Source organism: Geospiza fortis, unplaced genomic scaffold (assembly GCF_000277835.1).
Source record: "Geospiza fortis unplaced genomic scaffold, GeoFor_1.0 scaffold206, whole genome shotgun sequence".
NCBI classification, from domain to species: Eukaryota; Metazoa; Chordata; class Aves; order Passeriformes; family Thraupidae; genus Geospiza; species Geospiza fortis.
In genome coordinates, this window is record NW_005054311.1 from 8,817,501 (window position 1) to 8,842,543 (window position 25,043).

Sequence of the window (25,043 nt, forward strand, 5' to 3'; positions counted from 1 at the left end):
CTGAGTTGGAAGGGACCCACTGAGTCCAGCTCCTGGCCCTGCGCAGGACATCCCCAAGAATATCACACCATGTGCCTGAAAGTGTTGTCCAGACATTTCTTGAACTGTCTCAGGCTTGGCTCTGTCCAGTGCCTAGCCACCTGCCTATGTGCAGAACCTTCTCCTAATACCCAGCCTAAACGTCCCCTGACACAACATTCAGGTAATTCCCTTCAGCCCTGTCACTGATCACCAGAGAGGAGAGATCAGTGTCTGCTTCATTTGCCAGCTTCCAGTCAGCTGGGACCTTTCTAGATTCCCAAGACATCACTGAAAACATCCCAAGACCATTGAAAAATCTTTAAGGGAGGTCTCCTGGTGACATTGGGCAGCTCCTTGAGTATGCTGGGATGAATTCCATTAGGCACCATAAACTTGAAGGGATCCAGCTGAAGAAGCAAGTCCTTCACAGATTCAGGTTGGCTGGGAGTTTATAATTCTTGCACTTGCAGTCGTCCAGTTCATGGTTCTGGAGGTTCTACTTTAAATATTTTGTGCATTTTAATATTTGTTTGATATTTGTGCATTTGTGTTTATATCTATCTATAGATAAAAAGGATTCCACGTGCAATCAGTTTGTTTTGCGTGTGTACCTTCCTTCAGGGGGAGGAAAGTTGAGTGGCAAAAAACCAGAAAGAGTTGGGGATAGACTGGGTGTTGATAGCATAAGGAGAATTTTCCCTTGAGCCCTTCTGTTAACTCTGATTCTAATTTTTCATGGTCTGTCAGAAGATTTGTTTTTCCTAAGGATTTGGTTACTTGTAAATGGTTACAGTAAATGTTACTTGGGAAAGGTCATGTGTCTAGCCTTGAAAATGAGCTTTTGTATTGGAAAAGATTCTACTTAAATGATCAGCCTTTCTTTTAAATCACCCCTAATATGACTTACAGTAGAGCTTTGAACTGAAGACCTTTTTATATGCTGATAAAGATGATTTGTTGAACTTTCATGAAGTCTTACAGCTTTTAACTAATTTCTCTATTACCAGGCTCCTTTTCATCTGAAAGTACTTGGAGGGTAGGGAGAAGTGCATGTATGTAAATATTTATTGCAGTGGGAAGGTAACATGAGCTTATCGGGCTGTGTGATTTGCTCACTGTGACTTAAGGAGATCCTAATTTCTTACATTAATGATGTCGAATCAGAGTATGTAAAAGATGGGCAAAAATAAATTTTTATAATGAAGTACTTTCACAGTCCTTTAATTAAAGTGTCATTGATATCTATCAGACATATCTAGTAATTATTTTATTGGATTTCAATGACAATTGTTTTAGCTGAATCCAAGGTGTTATTTGTTGATCACTGAGAAATGCATTATGACCAGGAATTGATCTTATGTTATTTACCTGGGCTCTTCAGTAACCAGCGTTGTCACTGTCATGGGAATAGTATCTTAATTTGTCAACAGTGCAAAATTTACTTTATTTACTTATGACAATTGTTTTTTAGTTTATTTTCCTGTTATTTCTATGCAAATTATAAAAAAATCCAAAACAGCAAACCAAGTAGAGACCAAACCTAGTGATTCCATTTCTGTAAAAGTTGGAATGTTTTCTGTTCCTGGCATTGTAAAGTCTCTTAACATTTTTGATGGGGTGTAATTTTCAAGTACTGTCTGACTGCATTTTTTTGCCTGTGTTTGAGAGAGTGTAGTATCTGAGGGTTTTTGTAGTCTTTCATGCAGTTCACTCATTTGGTTTTGAGGCCAGAAACTCTTCCCTCTGGAGAGAAATTGATCCTGAATTCTTCATTGTTCAGTCAAGCTCCTGTTTTTCTGTAAGTCTTTGTGATCAGCTGTGACTGCTCAAGTGGTTTTAAACTGGTGTATTGGCCACAGCTTTTCCCTCAGGAAGCTGTCATCCCTGCTGGGAGTACTGGCTCTGAGCAGAGTATCTTTTGAGTCTACAGAAGAAGCAAAACAGAACAAGAGGGGAAAAAGAGTCACACAATTGACACATCTGTTCTTCCAAAGCCTTTTCTTGTTGCTCCATAGGGGCCCATGTGTTTCTTTCCTCTCAAATGCCCAAGTTCAGGAGAACTGGAGTTAAACCTATTTGCCAATAGCACCTGCTTTTCCCATGTACTTCAGGAACTGCTCATCAGTTCCAAACACCTGTAATGCAACCATTTGTAGTTACTTAATTAAAAGGGATGCAAAAAAAAAAAAAAAAAAAGGAACCTTTTCTGCAAAGCTGCTTCCAGGCCATTTTGACCCCTGTCGATCCTCATGAATGGAGTTATCCCATTTCAGCTGCAGAGATTTGCATGTGTCTTTATTGGACTTCATGAGATTCTTGTCTCTTTACTTCTGTAGCCTGTCAAGGTTCGTGTCTGAAGAGCACCTCTGCCTCTGTGTACTGACCAGTACCCCCAGTTTATTATTATTACCTGGGTTTTTAATAAAGACATTAAATGATATTTAGTGTTGATCCCTGAGGGATGCTGCTGCTGGCTGACAGACAGATGGACTCCGTGCCATTGATTGCCGTCCTCTGAGCTTGGTGGTGCTACCAGTTACCCACTCCTTGTATTCCACCTACCCAGACTGTATCTTCTTGGTTTGACTGGAAGGGTAGAGTGGCAGACTGTGGGAGGCTGTGTCTTAGGCCAAGCTAATGTCAGGGGATATGATGTCATGCTTCTCCCCTCCTCCACAAAACCAGTCATTTTATTACAGGAGGCTATCCAGGGGGTTAGACACCATTTGCCCTTGATAAATCCAAGCAGGGTGTTCCTACACACCTTCTATCCATGGGGAAAAATTACTGTTAAAACTGTTATGTCATCTAAAAAAAGAAAAACAGCTAAGCATTTGAAATGCTGCGTGTAAAGCATGTCTCTCTTTTTACCAATGCATTATCACTCCTTCAATGTTAATGCAGAGGTTTCTGTTCAGTACAAAATGTACCTACCTTTGACAGTCTTCATCCTTCTGTAAAGTATTGCACTTTTGAATTATTGACAAAAAAAAATACTGAGGCCTTCTTTTGGAACAAATCCACATAAAAGAGAAAAGAGGTGTGAAGTGCACTTTCTGGTTGTGTGATGATCCTTGATTTCTTGAAACCTTTCTAGAAAGATGGGCAGTTGTCACAGAGTTACCAAGTCTTGACAGAGTGATAGCAGCCTGTATAGTGTAACAGTACAAAGTAAATGTTGATTGGTCACAGAAAAAAAGGCAATGCTGTCTGGCTGAGCTGTCGTTGGGTTTTTATGTAGTTGGTTTTGGTTTTTTGGTCATTTGGTTGTTGTTGGTTGGTTTTCTGTTACTGTTTTTGGTGGGGTTTTTTAGGTTTTTTTTGTTAAATAGCTATAAAAGAGGAAAGATCTAAAAAATTAGGCACTGTAGGAAAAGGTGGAAGTTGAAAAAAAGAACAAGTGTTCCTGCCTGGAGTTGGAGACGTTCCCAGGCAGTGAATAGGTATGCTTGCTGGTAGAGCTTCATGCTCTCCCCCAAGAGCCTGGGCTTCCACAGATGATGACTATAAATAGTGCAAAGTAGCACTTATTTAAATTACCTTTTTTCTTTTTCTTTCCAACACATAGCTCTTGAATTTCAGTGCAATATTTCTCCTGAAGATGTAGAGTTCTTACTAGAACCACACTAATGAATCAAACTGTGGTGAATTGAATAATCTTTTTAGTGATTAGTGATAGGACCCAAAGTAATGGTCTGAAGTTGTGTCAGGGGAGGTTTAGGTTGGATTTCAGAAAAAGTTTCCTCACCCAGAGGGTGGTTGTGGCACTGGAACAGGCTCCCCAGGGAAGTGGTCACAGCATCAAGCCTGAGAGTTCGAGGAGTGTTTGGGCAGTGCTCTCAGGCACATGGTGTGACTCTGGGCCGGGAGTTGGATGTGATGATCTTTGTGGCTCCCTTCCAAATCAGCATATTGAATGATTCTGTGATCTTTTTAAATGACAGTTTCTATTTGTTTTTTGGCTCACTGAGTAATAAGCTGGTTGCTCACAAATTGTATTTCTGGTCTTAACCATTTCTCCTGTCTGTACATGCACATGAGTGTTTCAACGTCATCACTTCTGATACTTATTTACATTGGTATTAGAGAAAATGGACATTTATCTCACAGTCAGTATGAGATTTATATTGCTTGATCTTTCTCAGGTTTAGTTTCTTTTTTGACTTTATGTATTTGAAAAATGGTAGCTACAGCTGTTTAAAACCATACTGTCTCTGCAACAAAACAAGAAATGTTCCTGAAGAACAGGACTGTGCATTATGCAGATAGGGGTTTTTAAATTCAGTTATTAGATTAGCTGCTTATGCTTTGCAAAAGGTATGAGGACAGGATTATGAACCATTTCTGTTATGGAGCCTGTATCTTACCATATTTGCCATCTGGAGACACTTTGGGTAGATGCTTACTGACCACAGTCTTTTTTTATATGGTGTACAAAAACGGCAGCAATTAACTCCACAGGAAAACCTTCCCTAGTTCCAGGTGAGTAATAGCAGGTATTTGCAGATGAATCAGGTGTCACCTGGGACTGAAGAAGCACTGAGTGTGAGATCTGAGTGAGTCATTTCCTTGGGCTCTCAAAGTTTGTCTTACCACTAAGTGGTAAGCAGCAATACTTAACTTGAGATCATTATTTCTGAGGGTCAGGAGCATGTTAAATTACTGATATATGGAGAAAAATGTAACATTTTAGCTGTAATCCTTGCATATGAAATCACTGGTATTTGCTGGAAGCTCACCACATCATTTTATGGAATTTTGGAAAAGCATTGATCAGATTGCATATCTGACATACCCATATCTGCATGTTACAGTCTGGGCTGCATTAGACTGTAAGTGTGCTCCAGAGGAGGGCACCAAAATCTGGAGGTGTTAGTGCCACTGGTACAATAAACCAGATGGTGGCCTGGTAGCCAGAGCCCAGTGATGGGTCAGGCTCTGAGTGACAGCCCTTAAAATGCCTGGAAGCCCCAGTGTGATCAGATGCTGAATTGTGGGGCAACTAATGAAATTGGCTTCTGCCATTCATTAACATCCAGATCTTCAGGATCTGTTGTTGTTGTTTTCCCCCTCATGGTGGTCAATACAATTTGAATGCTAATTTGGACATTTTAAACAGGCTGAAAATAAAAAATTAAAATGTCATCTCTCTGGGCATGTTTGGGTAAACAATTGGGTTTGTTGTGCTTTTTTTCCAAAATATTTTGCCTCTTAGACTTCATTATTCCCTTCTGAAATGGGAAAGTTCACCTGTTGAATATGTAGGTTAATATTTCAGCATGCAGCTTCATACATGTGTTACAATGGTCAATTTTTCTTCTAATATTGGTGCAGTTGTAACTCTGCACAGTAGTTTTTGTGAGAGTGCCTCTGTGTTGGCTTAAAACATGTAGGGAAGCATTGTTCTCTTGTTTGTTTTCAGAAAATGTGGTGGGTTGACCCTGGCTGGACTCCCGGTGCCCACCAAAGCTGCTCCATCACATGTCTAGTGCATATGAACATTGTGAAAGGGAAATAATCATGCCAGCAAGGGTTCTGCTCCTCTGTTCCTGATAAAGGACATAGAAGTCAAAGCAAGAACTGAATGGGAGCAGTTTTTATTTGTGTTGAGAGAATTTGAGGGATTTGTGTTCTATTGCTCTGAGATTTCTTCCTTGTTATTGGTGTGAATTGGTTTTGGTTAGATTTTTGACATTCTCCTGACTTGGGTTCTATTGCTTTAGTGCTAATTAGGTGCATTGTTTTGAGTTATTTGCTTTATGACACTTTTTCTGGTTCAGTTTAGACAGTTTCTTGAAAAATGACTGACAGATAGAATATTTCTGAAATCAGTTAATCTCCTCTTCAGATTTTGCATTTTGTGGTTGTTAAGGTAACTAGGAAAAATGAGGAAGGGATCCTCATTGTGCTTTCTTCAAGTGTTTCAAGCAAAACTATAAATTAATTTTAATAGGTGTTTTGAAGTTGCTTTTTAAAAATATTCAGGTAAGTATTGCATACATTTCATTGTATATTCTCTGTTTCTTAGGAAATATCTCTTGGGTTGTTTCTCTGTGTTCTAGTAAGTAGTTTTATTTATGTACCATTGACAGCTATCTGGTAGTTAGAAGTTGATTTATACTTGAAAGGCTTACAGTGGGCTGCTGAAAGGAAGGTCAGTCCTATTTGGGCCTACAGTTGGATATCAGATGAACAAATTTCTGGGATGGTATTGTGGCTTTCTGAAGAGCTAGCTGTACCTGAAAGCTGATTTTGAAGTCAAAAATTAGCATTTATCATTCTGTTGCTTCCTGCTGGTTGACTTGTGTGAGAATTGAAGTTGCTGAGAGTTTATGGGCAAGCTCTATCTCTTAAAATTATCTGTAAAAATATTTGCAAAGGTGACTAATACTTCTGAGAAACTTGTAATGTATTTGGTGAGGTATGGGAAGGGGAGGTAACTTCTGGTCTTTAAGCACATTAGAAACAGACTCCTTGAGGGGCTTTAATATGGTTCTAAAAACTAATGGTCCCTCTTTCCTTTTTGTCAATCTTATCAATATCAATCCAGGGTCATTACATAAGGTGCAACTACATTACTGTGCACACTGTTTTCCATCTCATGTATTTTCTCTTCTAGGGGAGAGATTTGGGTCCATGGTGGTGTGGTGATGCTGTTGGGGGCCTGTGGAATCCTTGGGCTCTTACCCCCTACTTCTCTTCCTTGATAGGGGGACAGCCTTGATGCTGGTATGGGGTCCTGAGACTGATTATATGGCTCTGGGTCTGAGGAACAAGGGCACAGGAGCCAAGGTTTTCTCCCTGGTGCTCCCAGTGAGGGCGTAGGGCTGGGACAGAAGTGAGTGGATTCTAGAGGTCAACCCCTGGTGGCACAGCTGACAGTGGGCATCTGGCTTTTACAGCCATGGAGCTGCTCTCTGAGGGCCAAGGATTGCTCAGATGGAATCTACCTGACCAAGTCAGGGAAAAGCCTCATTGACAGCAGGCTGGTCAGGCTGGTGAGGAAAGCTTTAAACCAGGCAATATAAGGGAGAGAGAGATGACAACCCACAGACAAGTGGGGAGTGATGGAATGGGTTGGCAAACAAAGGGTTAGGGTTTGATGCAGACAAGAAGAACCTTATAAAAAATGTAACAGGGCTGAAGGCAGAGGTTTATTCCATGAACTATCAAGCAAGTACTCAATTTTGCCTAGTGTCTTAACTTTCCTGGTGAGTCTGCATTAGACTCAAACTTTTGATGAAACTTAGTATCTTAATGTTTCTAACAATTTTTTAGTAGAAAGTATTTTTTAAATGTAGTCTTATAGTGGGGAACTATCTTTTAGTAGTGTATTGATAAAGTGATCCTTGATAACATGATCGATGTCCTTACTTATCTTTACATGTTGCTTGATGTTTTTTAAAATTTACTTATGTGGGAGTTAAAAGATGTCATACCACTGTTTTGCAATTATACAAACTGTTTAGTGCCTTTAGTAGTTTCCCTTAACTATAAAAACCCTCCTTGCTTCCACACCAAATGCGTTTCAAAACTCTTATCTGAAAAGAAATCTTTATTTACATTTTGAAAAATGCAGTTGTGTTGGTTATTTTGTAAATATTGACCCTGTAGGTCTTGACATTTGAAAGCATTTTCTTCTAAGCGGTGTTTGCGCGTTTATTTACCCTACACAGAGGACGTATGCACATTCTGGGAGCACAGAGCAATAAAACTAATTTTCTTTCAAGATCCTGCATTTAACATTGGCCTATTTAAATCAAACAGGGAAATGGAAAAGTAATTTTCTGTCTTGGGTGGATAGACAGGTACGTGCACACCAAGACCTCATTTTCTATGGTGGCAGGGTCATGGCAGCTTCCCCCTTAACCAAGTGTTACACAGCAAACCTTCTTTTCCCATACAGACTGGAGTGAGGAAGGAGCTCTCTGGTGGGTTGGACCCAAGAGCTGGTTTGGTTTTGTTTTCTCCTCTTCTCCCCCCTCGTGTTACTGGGATGGATTGGTTTTAGCCCCTCTTTCACCCCTTGTCCGGTTCCTTGAAGGATGAAGAAGTTTGGAGAGCAGCCCAGCTTGTAGGTATGGTCAGGAGGGAGGATGCATTCCTTGGAGATGGGACAAGGCTGGGATCTTGGCAGGAGTGAATGGAATGATGAGATGAAATGTCTGTGTCAAAATACCTTGCCACTTTGGAAAGGCAAAATTGCCTTCTTCTTAACAGCCCACCAGCCCCCAAAAAACCTTTTTGTACAAAATTTAAGCAATGTCTGGTAATTTTCTTTTACCACAGTTCAGAAACATTGATGAGTGCTGTGGTCAGAATTTTCTTTGGACCTACAAATCTTGCAGGGAAATGTAATGTATTTTAGCATCAGGCGACTTGTATGTTCAATTATTTGTAGCTTTGGCCTCGAAATATACTTCATGGAGCTAGAGACTGCCGAGTGACCTAAAGCACTTTCAGTGTGCTGAAAAATCTCTGTTCTAAAATTAACTGCTTGATGTTGAGTTTAATTCTTGGCAAATAAAAGTAAATTTTGCTTTTAAATGCTGAAAATGTTTTGGTAGTTTTTAGGGAGTTGAAGTGATGCAATTTTGAATGTTTTTGAATGCTTTTTACATAGCTGCTTTTGAGCTTTCTTTCCTCGTGAGCTAGAGACTTGAAAGTGAAAATTAAATCCAAGAAGTTGAAAGTTCATGTTTGGTGTTCACTGGCAGTTGTTTCAGAGTTTGTTTCATACTCATTAAGCTCAAAGGGGATTTGAATTAGTCTGTTGTATCTCTTGCCCATTGTGAGCAGAACAGTGAGAAAGTATTCTAAAGTTGTCTACTGTTTTTGTCTTCTTACAAAAGCACTACAAAGGTATTTTTATTATTCAAGAAAGCCAGTCTACATCTGTGTTGAGGAAATGACCCAGACACATGTTCTGTGTAATTATTTTGCACACTGAAGGACTGGTTCATGCACGTAATGGAATTAGGAATGAAATACCAGAAGTGAAATTCTGCCTTCCCTGCAGCCTGGTTTGCTGCTGGGGAACTGGGCAGAGTGAACCTCTCGTGTTAGGTGCTGAGTTCCTGCTGTGCATGTTTTTTTGGCACAGTTGTGCTTCAGCTCTTTGTAGCCCCCACAGTCACATGTTCCACGTCTCTCCTGCGGGCCAGTGGAGTCAACAATTTACGTTGACAAGGGGAACCTTGTGCGTTTCCTCTTAACAACGTTAACACCGGCTGCAGAGCCAGGATGTCAGCTGTGCTGGGTTTTTATCAAAAAATACCTGTGCACTGTCAGTTGGAGTACTGCAAAAGCCAGAACATTTTCACACCTAGGGGCTGAGAAAAGGTGTTTTGCTGGTAATGCAGCAGAAAGGTTCATCTCTAAGAGTTGTTTACTGTTCTTAGGTTTGACACTTTTTCAGTGAATATTTCCGAGATGCTCTGTAATAGCTTTCATTTTATATTTCCCTCAAAATACCTTCAAGATACATAGAAGATAAATAGAATTTAACTGATTTTTTAAAAACCTTTTTTTCTTATATAAGACACTCTGAATATCCTCTTGTTCCTGGATTAGTGCAGACATCCATCCTTGTGTTTGATGAACCAGATTTGGACACTGCTTCAGGCCTAATTTCTTAGTTTTTGGGTTTTTTTAAACAACCAGAAGCATCGTGCAAATGCAGCAATGCAGGTTTAGATAGCCATGGTTGGTGGGATTCTGCAAAAGGACTGGAGCCTTTCCTCTGTGTATCATGACATCAGGTAACTTCTGCACTGAATGATGCTTTGGAACGATGCAGTCTCCCAGATGTGCTCCTTACAGATAGCTGCCACCCCTTCTGCATCTCTTCTTGTGGATAAAAGGTGCAAATCACCAGGTCTACTGCCACGCTCAGTCTTCTATAGGCCTCTGAGGAGGATTCAAGACTGAGGATTTCTAATTATGAGGCAATCATTTTGATCTTTATTCATTGCAAACTGCCAAACTGAGACTTCTGATGTGAGGTTGAAAAGCATTTTTACGTGAAAAAGAAGCTCAAAATATTTCTCATCTTTTCTCCCTGGCTAGTGGATTGTTATTTTGCACCTTTTTTTAAAATGGCTTTGGTTTGGGTTTTTTCCCACCTGTTAATTATTGGACATCATTCTGTACCTAGCTGCTAGTTTTTTGCATCTCTGTTGTGCTTTTACAATAGAGAGTATCTTTTTCTGGTATATTGGTATCCTGATATATGAACTCAGATTTTATCAATATGCAGGAGTATAGAAGTGCCCTCATTAGCTGGGAAGAAAACAGGATTGCTGTTGTACACTTCTGTTATAACCCTTCAGAAAGACCTCATGTGGTGGCATTTGAAAATTACCAGTCTGCTGGGGCCAGACACTGACATTGTTCAATGGATTTATGAAGCTTTTAAGGAGGTGCACTGAGGGTTGAGGCTGCAGCATCAACACTGTGTTTTTGACTTAAACCACATCCTTTTCTTGAAAAACAGAGTGAAATATTTGCACTTGTTCACCATGTGGCTAAAATAAGTGCTTAAAGGTGAGTAAATTTGCAGTCAGTTTAGATGAGATAAAGATGATGAATGGGCTGTGAAGGCATTGATATTGACAGCTGTCACTTTTCAGACTGCTCTGGAAATCAGCTTGAACACTTTTTCTAAAAGAGATGTGCTCTTGTGCTTGGTGTCCAAAGTACCTGTTTTTGATTTTGTCCCTTGAGTGTTTTTATGGCTCCTGTTTGATTCCTGAGGTCAAGAGCTGCTTCCGTCCGTGTGCCTGCCAGATGCTGTTTGCAGTGGAGCTGTAGAAAACCTGTCTGGGTTCAAAGCAGGTACCACATGCTCTTTAATAACGTTAGTTCCAGGTGTTCTGGAGGCTGTTGAACCTCACTGTGTTCCCAAGTGTGGGTGTAGGTCCTTGTACTACTCTTCACAGTTTCATCTTTTGTTGGCACTGCACGGCTTGTGCAGCTGGTGTGATGATGGTTGCTCTGCCCCATAGGACCAGGGTGGGATTGGCAGAGAAAATAACAAGTCACAGCCCTGCCTGTACTTGCCTGACTTTGTGATTCATATCCAGGTTTCCTAGGTACGGTTTCAGGGTTAATGTGCACAGAGTGAAAGGCAGTTACTTGAAATTGAAAATATTGACCCAGAGCATATTTTTGTGTCTTGTCTTTACTTGTTTTGCAGATTCCTTGTGGTTCTAGGAGGATTCCTGATCATGGCAGTATCTTATAGAGTACCTACAAAGTAAAAGGTCACTCATAAATCTTTTCCTTTCCCTTTGCCCCTATGCATAGGGCACCTGAGATGGTTTTTTTTTTTTTTTTCAGTTCACAGTATTAATGCAAACCTCTTGAATCTTGCACAGGGTTGTCTGACCTGTTTTTTGTGTAGGTTTGTTAACCAAATGAATGCTGTCATTTTAACAGCTTGCTCCCAAATGCCTTCAGCCTCTGTGACTTGTATCAGTAATGTAATCCCTCATTTTCTTCCTATTACATGACTGAAATTCCATCCTCAGCATAGGGGACTACTGTATGGACTAGTGAAAGCTGACTAGTAGAGCACTGTAGGTCCATAAATTATCTTTATCTGTTACATTCTGAGCTGAATATGAGAACCCCAGTGTGGTCAGGAACATGTAAAGGTGAGATATTCTCTGTATTAACCCAGTTTGTAAGAATATAGAGCAGGGTGCTGGTAACACCAAAGTCATGAGTTCCAGTATAGGCCATTGGCTTGGGTTGGACTCCGTGGTTCTTGTGGATCCCTTTCCACTCAGAATATTCTGTGAAACTTCTCCATAAACAGAAGTAGCTTTAAAAAGCCTTTCATAAAAGAAGGGAAGAACATAGCAAAATAGCGTGGAACTGTAATATGGAATGGAGCAAATTTTTGAGATGGAATTCAGTGGTTTTTACTTGGTATTTTAAAGTTTCAAAATAGACTGAATTCAGTTCTTCAAAGTCCTGGATAATGTGTTTGAGGCATCTCAGACCTTTTTAAAAGTGCCTTGGTCTGCCTTGGGGTTTAGTGATGAGAATCCTTTTGTTTGCAACTTCTTTTGAAGTTCTGTTTTGGCGACAGCAGCAGTAGCACTGTGCTGTTGAAGCTGAGAGGAACAGAAAACTGTCCTTGGAAACTCTAGCCCTCTCTTTTTCCATCACCCTGTCATATTCTTTTTTCTTTCTTATACCTTAAATAAGATTTTGACACACGCATGGGAATTTTGTCAAAACTATGAAGTAGAGGATATTGTAGGTCTTGCATTTAGAAACTGCATGTAAAAAATCTGTAGAAATGAAAATTAAACTGAGAAAACAAGATGCAATAGAAAGCTGAAGATAACGATTGTGATTTTCTTGATGTTTAAAGGAGTTATTTAACTGAAAATTAATGATAAAATTTGCATCCTTCTCTTGGCTGGTGGGGACTGAAGAACAAACTGGTGTAGGAGTTCCTGGAATGTTTACAAGAGTTTGGAGCTGTGTAGATAGCACGAGGCCAGCTTCAGTCTGGCATAACCTTGTTCTGAATGGTGGCTGTAGTCTTGTTTGAGGAGTACAAATCTGCCAGTATGACATGGTTAAAATGGACTGCTCACCCTCAATGCAAGAGGCCTGGTGCTTGCTAGTGTGTGTGTTTGAGTTTCTGTATCAAAAGAAAGGGGTTTAGGAAATCTGCAGATTTAGGAAGAACTAATGATCGAGTTCAAGAATATGTTTGAACATACTTGTTAAAGCAGGTCTAGGAGATATCAGCTCACCTGAAGAGGGCCAGCTGCCATTCCATGAATTTCTGCTGCTAATAAGTGTGGTCCACAGCATCTCATCTGTTTGACTGTGTTAAGCTCTATGTGTAGAAATTCCTCTCCATGAAGAGGAGCTAAACATTTTGATACTGATTGAGGTGTCTGATAAGAAGTAACAAGGAATTTTTCCAGCATTTATGACAGCAACATTCTTAATCTGGGGATGCAGAATACAAAAATTACTGGGAAATCATGACTCTTAAAATTGACTTGCATCCTGCCCTGCTATTGCAGGAGTATTTGGTATTTAGAGAAAAATCCCTGCATTTGACAGACTTACTGATACTTGTCTCAGTCGTGTTAGTGTCACAATTTTGAAGGAGCACATATTAATGCTTTAAAGAATTTTCTTACATTTTTTCCATGGAACTCTGTGGAAAATCAGTTATCTCTGAGAAGACAATGTATAGATTGTCCTGAAGGTATACTATAGCCTGAACATCATACATACATTTTATGAATATTAAATGAAAGGTAGCCTTACGTGGTACGGTTTAGGGGAATATCATTGCAGAAGTGGAAAATCAGGAATATTTTGCAGAGTTCTTCAGCTGAGCAGTATGATCTACTGCTATGGATATGGTTCAGATTATCCAGATTGTTACTGCCTTCAACAACTTACTCTTTTTCTGTTATTCAAAATGAAGGTTTATTGCCAGTCAAATCTAGTTTTATCTACTAGAAGCTCTTGTCTGTCTTTTGAGGTGGTGCCTGTTGTTTATCTTAGTTTTGTAGATGTAGCATGGGGGAAGAATCAATAACCATGCCCCCAGTGCTGCTGGGTTTTGTGGAGGGAAGGTAATGTGCTGTGGACAGGAATGAATGACAGAAGGAACTGGAGAAATGTCTGTGCTGCCATGCGCTCAGTCTGTGTTGTCTTGCTGCAGCTTTTGATACCTGTGTGGCACTTTTCCAAAAAGAAAGGGAATTTTCACTGTTTTCTCTTGTTCCATTGGAATGAAGCTAAACATACTAGATAAATATATATAATAAGAAAAAGGAGTAGATTGTAAAAGGCAGAAATGAAAGCACAGACAGTACGAATCAGTGCTTCACTCTGGATTTCTTTAATTTTCATTGAAGCATAACACTTCTTGAATAATAATTTTATCTCTGATGAAAAGTTGTAACTTTTCTTTGTGGTTTTGTCACTTAGAAAATTAAGTCTTTGAGTAACAGCTTTGTGGTTAAAGGAAAAGAAACAAATCCTTCCTAACTAGCATGCAAAAATGGCAATGTAGTTAAAAAGCTGGCTTGAATACTCTGGAGTACATCTTTCCATTTCCAAGGCCTATGATTCCTTGAGGACTTAGCTGCTTCTCTAAATGTAATATGCCTCACTGCACTTTTTAACCTGGCCTGACGCTGTAGTGCCTGCAGAGTACAGCTCACTGTAACTCAGGATTTCTTGATATTTCCCATGTAAGTAAAGATCACCTAAGTAGGCACTGATAGCAACAAAATACAAGTAGCCTCTTCTTGCACTAATGGGTATATATATAACATTTTTCATATTGCTGTTTGTTTGCTGCAAATATTTTGATAGCTACTGGTTATTTGTATAGCTGCCTATCAAAGTTTTAAAATGCTGTGTAATATGGACACTGTGGTGTGCACATGGTGGATAATGGGAAAACAGGTGAACTGAGTCATAAGGCACCAGGTGACAGCCACAGTGGAAAGTTGGGCCAAAAATATCTTCTGAAACTGAGGCAGATTATAATGCAATTCTAATTTTTATCAGGTCTGAGTCAAGAGCAGCTGTGTATGTACGTATTAATCTATATAGAGCTGCAGTGTATATGCACATCTCATTTTGAAACTGCTGTATGAAATAATAGAAGGGGTTCTAGTCTGTCACCAGCTGTTATGATGCAGTAGCTGCTGGTTTGCTCCTTAGGTATTTCATGGTATTTTGGAACATGAGTAGTCAAGGAGATGCTTTTTGGGGAAGACAGTTTTTTGCAATTTTAGGCCTATATCTATCTAATATTTATTTCATGCTAAAATCAGGTACTATCTACTCTTCTGGGAACTGATACTGTAAAAGAAATCTATTTTCCCCATCACTTCTGAAATTGCATTGAGTACTCAGCCTGAAGGAGCTAGGTAGAATTGTGTTTACTGCTATGTACAAAGGGCCTTTATTTTATACCCAGGATAAAGCACACTATAACTCTTGGTAAAGAATCTCCTCTGGCACAGCTCAGACAGTGTAAGGGAATGTGTTTTCACTTTTTCTCTTCATTGGTTGCAAGGATGGAGACACTTAATTTTTTTAGGACCCTAGAAAGAGGGAATCAAGCAACTGACCAAGCCTTGGCTTTTTTTTTTTTTTTTTTTTTTGATACAGCTTGGTTTGAAGCATCTGGATCATTGGTTGTTCTTTTGCAGGGATATGTCTTGTACTGATTTTGGTAATACAAGTATTATATATGCCAGCAATAATGTGTTGAGTAGATTCTTCAAAAAAATAAGCAAAAGAAGTCCTTTGAAAGTTTGCATTTTGGCTAAGAAGGCATGCCAAGCAGAATTATATCGAACCATACACTGTCATGTTTTCGGCTGATACATCACAGAACTTTGCTGTCAACATCTTGGAGCTGGCATCTGTCAACACCAGCATTGTGCCTTATGCAGGGAGCAGACAGCACAGCTGCTGTGTAGTTCTTTCCAGTGATTTAAGTCAAACCAAAATGTCTCAGGGTTCAGTCTTTCTAACTTCCCTGAGACTGCCAAGACCCTGTTTTCAAAGTAAGGGATGCAAACATCTCCCCAGTAAGAGCTTGGAGTGACAACACATTTCCCAGACACAGCTGAGTGTCTGCTGGATAGTGTTTTGCTGCTGCTGCTGCTGCTCTTGATGCCTTGCAGCAGGTTACACACTCTCAGCTGTTTCCCAAGAGGAACAAGAGCATAAAGAGCAGCAATGCCTCCCCTCCTGTACCACCAGCTTTACCATACACACTAAATATGATAAAATACAATTAAAGACGGAGCTAACAAGCACCATTTTTACCAAGCCTAGAGCAATAGCTGTGATCAGGAGTTCAGCTGTCCCCTTCATTTGGGAAAGCCCTGAACTTTTGATCATCTAAATGTACTAATTTTGTCTCATCCATGATGACACAGTTTTCAGTGTTTTTCTTTGCCTCTGGGATTGACTTACCCTGCTGTAGCAGATGTCCTCTTCAGAGTTGACTGCTGTTCTCCATCTCTCTGTACAACAAAGATGTAGTTGATTTGCTGTTCGCTATAGAGCAACTAAAATAGGATGGAGAACCTGAGTCCAATATGCAGCTTACAGAATCAGTGGCCTCTAAATGCAGGTGGTCCTGTCAGCCAGCACAGACCTTAGCCCACATCCCTTGTCCAAGTGGACAGCATTGCAAAATGTGTCCCTGCACAACTGACAGATTATGTCTCTGGGGACAGGACTTAAGTTAATTGTGCTGATCATGAAGTTGTTTACCCAAAGCAAGTTGTCTCCCAGTATAGCCACTACTGATTTCTGTCTGGGTCCCTCCATGTTCCCAAGGGACACTAGTTAAGCCAGACTGAGGTGAGCATCTGCTAAAACTGACTTCCCTCCCCAGCTCTGAGAGGGGCCAAGCTGATGGATGGGTTTTCTGCATGGGACACACTCAGGTCCCTTGGTGCCTTGAGGGAGTGCAGAATCCTTTCACTTTTACACACCCTTCCTGCTTCAGGAAGGACCTGCACTGTTCCTCTGAGGCAGTTTCTCTGCCTCTGCTTTTCCCAATTCTTGTCAGCTGCCATGTGACAACAGTAGGCTTGCTAGGTCCATCTTTCATTTCTTTCTGAAAATTCTTGCTGTCTTGCTTCAACATCTTTTGAGTTTATATGCCTTAAGTTTGCACTCCTCTGTTCTATAGGGAGATTAACAGGCTTAATCTGCCTATTTTCTGACACCTTCCTTATTGTTATTAATAAGGGGAAATAAGAGAAATTTGAAAGTGTGCTATGTTTCTGAGAGCAGATATGGTAATTTTTCATGAACACCTTGTATAGCAGCCTTTTCAAATATATGTCAGAGTTTAAAAATTGTATTTCTCAAAACATCACACAAAGTCTTCCAAATGAGCATGTACTTGAATAGAGCAATATGTATCCTTCAAAATGCATAGACATAAAACATTTCTCTTTTATTCTTTCCTCAACTCTTAGTCAACTCTTTACAGTAATATTTAATATTGTATCAGTCATTTCATATCCATCTTTCAAAAGCTGACTGCTTGTGCAGTTTACTGTCTGCATTGCTGTAAGCTTGTGTGTATGTTTCTCTTGAGTACTAAAGTAAAACATTTTTAAAACATGAGTTATTTTTTCTTTAGTAGAAATATAAATATTTAAAACTCAATGTTTCACAGCTTATGTGTTCCTCAGACTTTTCTAGCTAGGGAATTAAATGTTTTAACTTCTGGCAAGTTAAGTGCCAAAGCTGTTGATTTATCCCTAATTATACCAGGTAGCTAACTGGCAAATTTCTTTCAGAAATAGGTAAGTCCTTATGCTTTAAATGGTCAGGTACAGGAATTGGTTAATGACTTGAAGCTCTAGCTCACTTGCCTTTCCTGTATAAGGAGAAATATTTGTGTACTATCTTCTGATCTCTTGGTTCATTAAGTCAACATGGAATATGTCAATAGAAATAAAACTAAATATGTGGAGGAAAGGTGGAAACTTAGAAAACTGTTATGGTTTAAGATATCTCTCTTGTTTAAATGTCTTTTCTCTCCAACTGACTCAGATTAAAACAGACTCAAAAGAAAATCATGATTTTTCTGAGAGCATTTTTTCTAAATATTTTGCAAAACCACATATGTGTAGCAAAGATAACAAAACCACATGTACCCATTAAGAATGCAGTTACGAAATTTAAAGTGTGTTTCTATTTGAGAGCTGTAAAAGAAAGACTAATCTCAGTAAATGTTTGTTTTACAGAATGCTGAAACCAAGGTGGAGGAAGCAGCTAAGGAGAGCCCAAAAGCAGCCAGACTAACACAGCAGTCATCAGAGGACAATGAAGTATTTGGTGAGTTACTGCAAAAAGTTGAAAATGTTATTTGAAGTGTTAGCAAAAAGGGAATTCCCACAAAGACGTGGTGATCTACTTAATGTTGGTGTACAGTATTTGAGAGCAGGCTGTACACTCCCACAAAGACCTGGAGAGATGGAGGAAAGGACCAAGTAGAAAACAAAGAGGGATCAGCAGTCTGAAACGAATCATCTCTGAGGAGAAGAAAGATTGAATCCAAGTGTTCAACAAAATGAAAAGTTTATGCAGTAAGGGAAGATAAACTTTTCTCCATCCATAATGGAGAGGATAAGCAATGAATTCTTAAAACTGCAGAAAGAAAGATGTGATCAAATGTCAGGAAGGGAAATACAGAAACAAATACTAAAGCATTGTGATACATCATCTGGAAAGTGTGCAGATTCATCACTGCAGGCCTTGAAAAACAGGTTAGACAAGTAACTGTCTAAACTGATGTAATCATCTTGTGCCGGAAGGATAGGCTGGATGACCTTTGAGAATTCTTGGAGGCCTCAATTTTAAATGAGCTTCTCTCGGTGTTTTTCTGTGAATCCTTTCCCTGCTCTCCATATAGGTCTTGCTGATATTTTTATTATTTGATCTGAAAGCCACGTTTGACCTTTTCTTCTGTATTGAGTTTTGGAAAAGAGACAGGAAATCATAGAATATGCTGAGTTGGAAGGAACCCATCAGGATCATTGAGTCCAGCTCCTGGACCTGCCCAGAGCACCCCAAAAATCACAGCATGTGCCTAAGATTATTGTCCAGACACTTCTTGAACTCTGTCAGTCTTGGTGCTGTGAGCACTTCCCTTCAGAGCCTGTTCCAGTGCCCAAACACTCACTGTGTGAAGAACCTTTTCCTGATAAGGGAAACCCTATTGTTACAACTTAAGGTTGATTTTATGCTAATAGAACTCCAATGAAGAAGCAGTAGTCTAACATTATTGCAGGAGAGGTTGAGGCAAGGCTGATCATGTGGATGTTACTAAGGCTGATTAGCTTGAAAACTTTTGGATGACTGAAATATTTTTGAATACAGTAAGGATTTTTTTCTTTCAAGGTACAAAAGGAATGGAGCATGAAGAACTAATGATTAGTCTTTCTTACTAATAATGGAAACCATTTAACCATCTTTTTTCAGTGAGATAATACAGCGTGATTGGCGCATGAACCTGAATTCCTGGTACAAATATTTCCAACACTGATCATATAGTGCCAGTGGCTGATGAATCCACAAGTGGACTTTAGAACTAGCTTTCAACTTTATTAAGTGGGTGCTGAGGCTATTACCTCATTTCTTGGCCATTTGCTCTGCCAGTTATTTGCAGTAGATCCAGTAATACTGGTTGTAAAGCCCCATGGCATGGTGTAATGTGCATCTCAAACTGTGTCCTTTCTCAGTGCAGATCTCTTGTTTTCTTTCTGTGAGAAGGGTGGAGACAGCAAAGCAAGGAGATCTCCATCTGCCTCTTTCTACCAGCAAAATCTCAGGCATTTAAACCTTCTGTATATTTGGATCACTACTCCTGTGTACCAGTGGCCTAACCCAGCAGTTATTTAAGCCTGTGGTCCATGTGGGAACTGTGTGTTTAAAGACGGGAATGAAGCATGAAGTTCATTGTTGGTAGGTTTAAACTCGCCGTCCAGTGATCCATACCCTGGATCAACATATTCTTTAACTAATTGAAGAAAGTCAATATGCAGTGTTCTATGTGGTGTTTAAAGCTAATGATTTGCTAACAAACTGCTGAATATTTCCATGTTCCAAATCTGTGAACTGAGCTGGTTATCTAACATAAGACACTTATCAGCCTTTGAGAACTCGACATAACAAGGAGGAAAATTTCTTTCCAACTCCAAAACCAGTCAGATTACAGTATCTTATATCAACCTTCCTACTACTTTGCAAATGACAGTCTGAGGCTTTTTTGATTTTAAGATTAGGTCAAAACGGGGGTAAAAAAGAGGAAATATGGTGCAAATGGACTCTGTAATCTTCTCTTACCCTGGTCAATTGAGTAAATCAAAGTGGACTGAAGGTGCAAATGAAACCACTGTGGTAAGAATCAGGGAGAATATTTTGATAAATACAGGTTTCATGTTGTCTTGAGAATGACTGCTGTATATGCCTTTCTCTGGAGTTCTGGACAATTTCTTAAAATACTCTTACATCTTATAGGGATAAAGAATAAGCTTGAAGCAGTTTTCCCTAGGTGAGTTATTTGTTGTTCTGTGACTTAAATGATTACAGAGCCTGCTCAGTTATTCTCCCTCTGCCTTGATCTATTTCAAGCTATCCCTCATTTCTTTCTTTTCCCCCAGTGATGCTAATTATACCAAGCATCAAGTATGCACCAATAGTTGGCTAATTTATAGCTCCAGCTTTGACTAGAATCCCTCTTCTGAAGAATTTTTAATAGCCTCCAGTCTCTTTGAGCGGGTGCAGCTCAGCCTTCCCTTTTCACGGACATCACTATCTTCTTGTAACTTTTTTATTTTCTGCAGAGATCCTTTCCCTCGCTTTCTCTGGGCAATGCCACCCCCTGCAGAAGGGTTGGCACGGGCAGCAGAGGAGCCCTGAGCCCCCTTTGAGGAGGGCAGTCCCCGTTGGGAGCCTTCTCTGCCCTGGTGTGGGGCAGCGCAGCGGGCGCTGGAGGAGCCGTGTCCCGCGGCACCCCTGGCTGTCCCTTGTCACTGAAGCCACCCGGTGGCAGCAGCTGCCAGCCCCTGGCAGCCAGCTCCAAGGGCGCCTGGACTGCCAACTCCAAGGCTCTTCAGCAAAGGAGGCAGAAATCTCTTGATTTGCGCTTGTTTCATCACTCCCCAGGGTTAGCGGTGGCGTGGACCAGGTGACAATAATGACTTTTCAGGACAGGGGAACTTTCTCTGCTGTGGACAGCGTGGAATAGATGCAGTTGCTAAGGATTGTTATACAGACTATACCTGATGAACTGTACTATTTGAATAGGGTTTTGTTGAAAATACTTCCTTTCAGAGTAAATGTGGTTTCTGCAGTCCTAATCAGCTGGGTCCAGTTTTGGAAGCAAACACATTAATTATTGATTGAAAATATCACAGTGGTAAGGAACCAAGTGTGGGGCTCTCTTTCAAGTCTGCTAGACCTGGTAGCATTCCTTGTAGATTCAAGCAAGGTTTCATCCACTACTGTAAAGGGACACCTGTGAACACACATAAATTTTTCGTTTTCCTGTTGTTCTTTGTATAGGTTAAATTTGGGAATTACCATTCCAGAAGGCTTTTTTGCATTTCTCTTTAATATTTATTTTTAGACTGGGATATAGATGAAATGACCTTGCCAACAATGAAGCCACATTGTACCAGCTGCTTTATGAAACAAACAAGTCAGGTGTGTCTTACATTTCACAGAACTAAATCTCAAAGGCAATGAACTTTTTATACAGGAGGATGGAGAAATGGAGCAGAAGGGTAAGGGTATTTGGGAGAGAAAAGACATCACAGTGATGGCATTTGCAACTATGCAATTCTGAATTGACAAGAGTTAGTTTTGTTTGCCCTTTGAAAGGATTTTCTTGTGGCACCCAACAGAGTTCTGTTGTCTGATATATACTGAATATGCATCTGTGATGTGGAGCTAGAACGTCTTGCTCACTGCAAACTTCTGTTGAACTTGCACGTAGTCAACATGGTCTCTGTTGCTACTAGTATGTAGTCAGAAAAGGATTTTGAATCACAACTCGGTCCAAGGAAGAGAAGAAATTTGCTGGCTATGGTGCTATGCATTTAAAGAAATGGGTCAGGAGGGGACGCTTAACCTTACTTACAGAGAGTATTTTCAGAAGTTTATTAGATCCAGTGCTACCCTACAATGGTCAGACTGGACCAGGGGGGAAAACTGCCTGTCATTCTGACCACTGGAAGGACTGGAGCTCCCTTTCTTTGGTGCAACCCCTATTACATTAACCTGGAAAATTACAAATGCAGATTTTTACTTACGTATATTTTTTTTCTGTAGGGTTGAATTAGCATATAATTACAAGCAAGATTTTTTTGTAGAGAGAATTGTTGCATATTGTGTATTCCCCTTTCTGATGACAGTGAATGTCAAAGTGTGCTAACTTTTTGTGATAGAATCATAGAATATTTTGAGTCAGAAGGGACCTTTGAAGGCCATCTAGTCCTAACCCCTTGCCATGGGCTAGGGCACTTTGAATTAAATTGGGTTGCTCAGAACCCTGTCCAATGTCACCTTGACTGTTCCTAGGGATGGGGCATCCACCGCATCTGTGGGTAACCTGCTCCAGTGTTTTACCACCCTCATGGTAAAAAACATCTGACTTGGGAAGACAGAGTAAGACTTTATCTTTTCAAACCCAAAGGTTTCCTTTTTTATCTGGTAGATCAGGTCTGAAATTGTATCTGGATGTGGCCATTTTTCTTCTGGCTTAGAGCTTTCCGGGATCCATGCTGTGTGCCTGGAGCTGTACTGTGAGGTGTTGGGTTTTTGTTGTTGTTTGGGTTTGGTAATGGGGTTTTGTGCTTTGGTTATTTGTTGTTGGTGGGGGTTTTTTGTTTGGTTGGTTTTCGGTTTGTTTGTTTGTTCTTTGCATTTTTTGACTAAAAAGAGGCAAAAGGAACACTTTTTTTTCCTTCTAAAAGGAGAGATCCTATTGTAGAGCTTTTTCAGCACCATCTGCCATTCTGCTGTTTCAAATTACAGAATTGGGTACGTCCTGAGGTATCTTTTTTGTGTGCAGAGCTGAGAGATACAGCAAGAAAATGTACATTCAGCACAATTCCACGGTGACCCTGACTCACCCTGATTCTTGCTTATGCTGATGCCTGCTGCTGTGTCCCACGCAGAATGTCCTGTGGGGACTTGTGTAAACCCACGCAGGTTGAAGGATTTCTCTCTCCATGAGACTTCATCTGTAGTGGTTTGACAGACGCAGTCACTCTCACTGTGGGTCTTCCTCCCCATGGTCCCACTGCATCCAAACATAGGAATTTTTTGAAGCTGTGTATTGAATGCCAATTTGGGTTTTCTGGTTGGGTGGGGTTTTTTTGGTGGGTTTGTTGTTGTTGTTTGGGTTTTTTTCTCAGCTAAGGATCTATTGATGGTTTATAAAGTGTGTCTTGTAAAATGAGAGAATTTGTATTCAGGTCTTACAGAATATACTGACAAAGCAAAGGGAATGTAAATTATTGTATGTTACGTCTGTATGGATGTCACTCTTTTCCTGTACCCGTTTTTGCTTTTTTATTCTTGCTTAAGAAAGGGAGGGGGCAGAATGTGAAGGGAGGAGCTGGAAGGCACAAGGCCTTTATCAGGAGGTGATGCAGTCCTGTCAGGAGCTGGCTAAAAGCTGAGGGTTATTGCAGTTCAGTGACCTTACTGGGAAGCTTTTTTCATTGTAAACACAATCAATTGTGGAACATGAGCTATGACTTTAATGCAAAATAATGGCAAGCTTACACAAAAAAAATCAATCTGGTGTGACAGCAAATGGCTCTAAAATAGGTGTTATTACCGTGTTACAGTTATTTCCTCTTGCCTGAGAGGCAAATGGGAGAATTTAGCGTCCTGTCGGTTTTCATTATAAGCTAAGTAATGGTTCTGGTTTTCCCGCTATCCATTTATTTCCACTTTCCTTAACCTTCTTTCCTTTTCCCAGTTTCTTGCAAGACTTGGTCTGTCTGCCTTTCTCCAGAGACCACTGGTTTATCAAAATTACAACAGCAACCCTGGATTAGCTTTCTGAGGTGGAAAGAATTTACATTTTAATAATATTTACATTTTAATAAAAAACCCGTTTGCTATTTTTGTACAAGTTGTTGGGTCTCAGAGGTACAGCTCACAGCTTTCCTTTTTTTGGCATGGTATTTCATGCTTACCTGCAGATCTTTTTTTTAGGGAAAGGGCTGAATCTTGTGTATCTTACATATCGTAAAGTGGTTTCTGCAAACTGTGTGTAGTTTTTACATATGGACAAGTGAAGCTGAGAGAAGTGCTGTGGTGGGAAGAGACCTGTAGGAGTCCAGAGGCAGCAGCTGGCCAGCTGTTGGGATTTTTTGTTACTTTAAAATTTGAAGTAACAAATTTTTATAAAATATAGATATTTGCAACTTCTATATTAGTTCTGTGGTTGGTTTGGTTATGGTTCATCTTTATGTTTTTTCTTTACTTAAAAGTAGCATTCAAACATTATTTCCTGGCAGCAATCTGATGCTTTAAACAGTAACAGTAGCTCTTGGACATCTAATTAATTAATATGCCATTAATTAATTAATGTAGTGTTTTACAGTAGCATCATTTAAATCTTTAAGATTACTTTTAGTATGCCATTGATGTTAAATTGCACTGCAAAATTAGTGCACAAGCACTTTAGGGCATTTTTTAACAGCTCTGATTTGGTACGATTTTTCTTTTTTTCCTTGTGTGTACCACATGCAAGCAACATACATAACAGGGGTCTGGGTTTTTCTGATGTCATAGGGACTGGATTTGTGACTTGGGTCATTACCATAGGCGTGGAGCTGAGGCAGTGATGCCTGCTGTATTTTTAGCAGTGGTGGGCTGTGCTTGCTGTGATTAATCAGCACATTAACAATAAATGACTTATTCATTATTTTAATGCCTGCTATACAGTGTACAGGAGCTGGTGATTTCTTTTCCTCTTGTTTATTCAGTAAGAGTGAAGTAATTCTGTATGCAGGATGGGGGGAAGCACAATAGGCATTTACCATCCTATTGTTATCCAGACCAAGCATTGTATCCAAATGTAAAAGTGAGGATCTCCAAGGGTGGTCTAATGTCACATGCTGCTGGGTGGTGATACCAGGCTTTTGGCTAATGGGCTAGCCATGAAACAAATTACTCCTTTCCCAGTGGATTTTGTCATCTTTGTCTTGTTAGCAGGCTGCAGCCCAAGAGAGTATTCTGTGTGCACAGAAGTCCTTAGTGTTCTCTGTCACTGATTCTTATGTACCATCCAGTTGGGTTAAGGCAGGATTTTATCTGTAAATGAATTAAAAGTGCTTCTGAAAGATCCTTATTTTGGGGAAAGGAGTTGAAATGTTGTTGTCCCATTTCCAATTTTTTTGAGGCTGAATAACCACTCAGTTCTGTTTTGAGTGAAAGAAGAAGCAGAATAGTTTTCT

The 25,043-nt window shown here is 40.0% G+C and overlaps 1 protein-coding gene across 1 annotated transcript in view; it reads left to right on the plus strand.

Moving 5' to 3' along the window:
* MBP (myelin basic protein) overlaps window positions 1-25,043 on the plus strand; it is an 82,859-nt gene that overhangs the window by 12,613 nt on the left and 45,203 nt on the right. Inside the window, exon 2 of the mRNA XM_031055649.1 lies at window positions 17,808-17,898. Coding sequence (XP_030911509.1) covers window positions 17,808-17,898 — 91 coding nt within the window. The remainder of the gene's footprint in view (window positions 1-17,807; window positions 17,899-25,043) is intronic.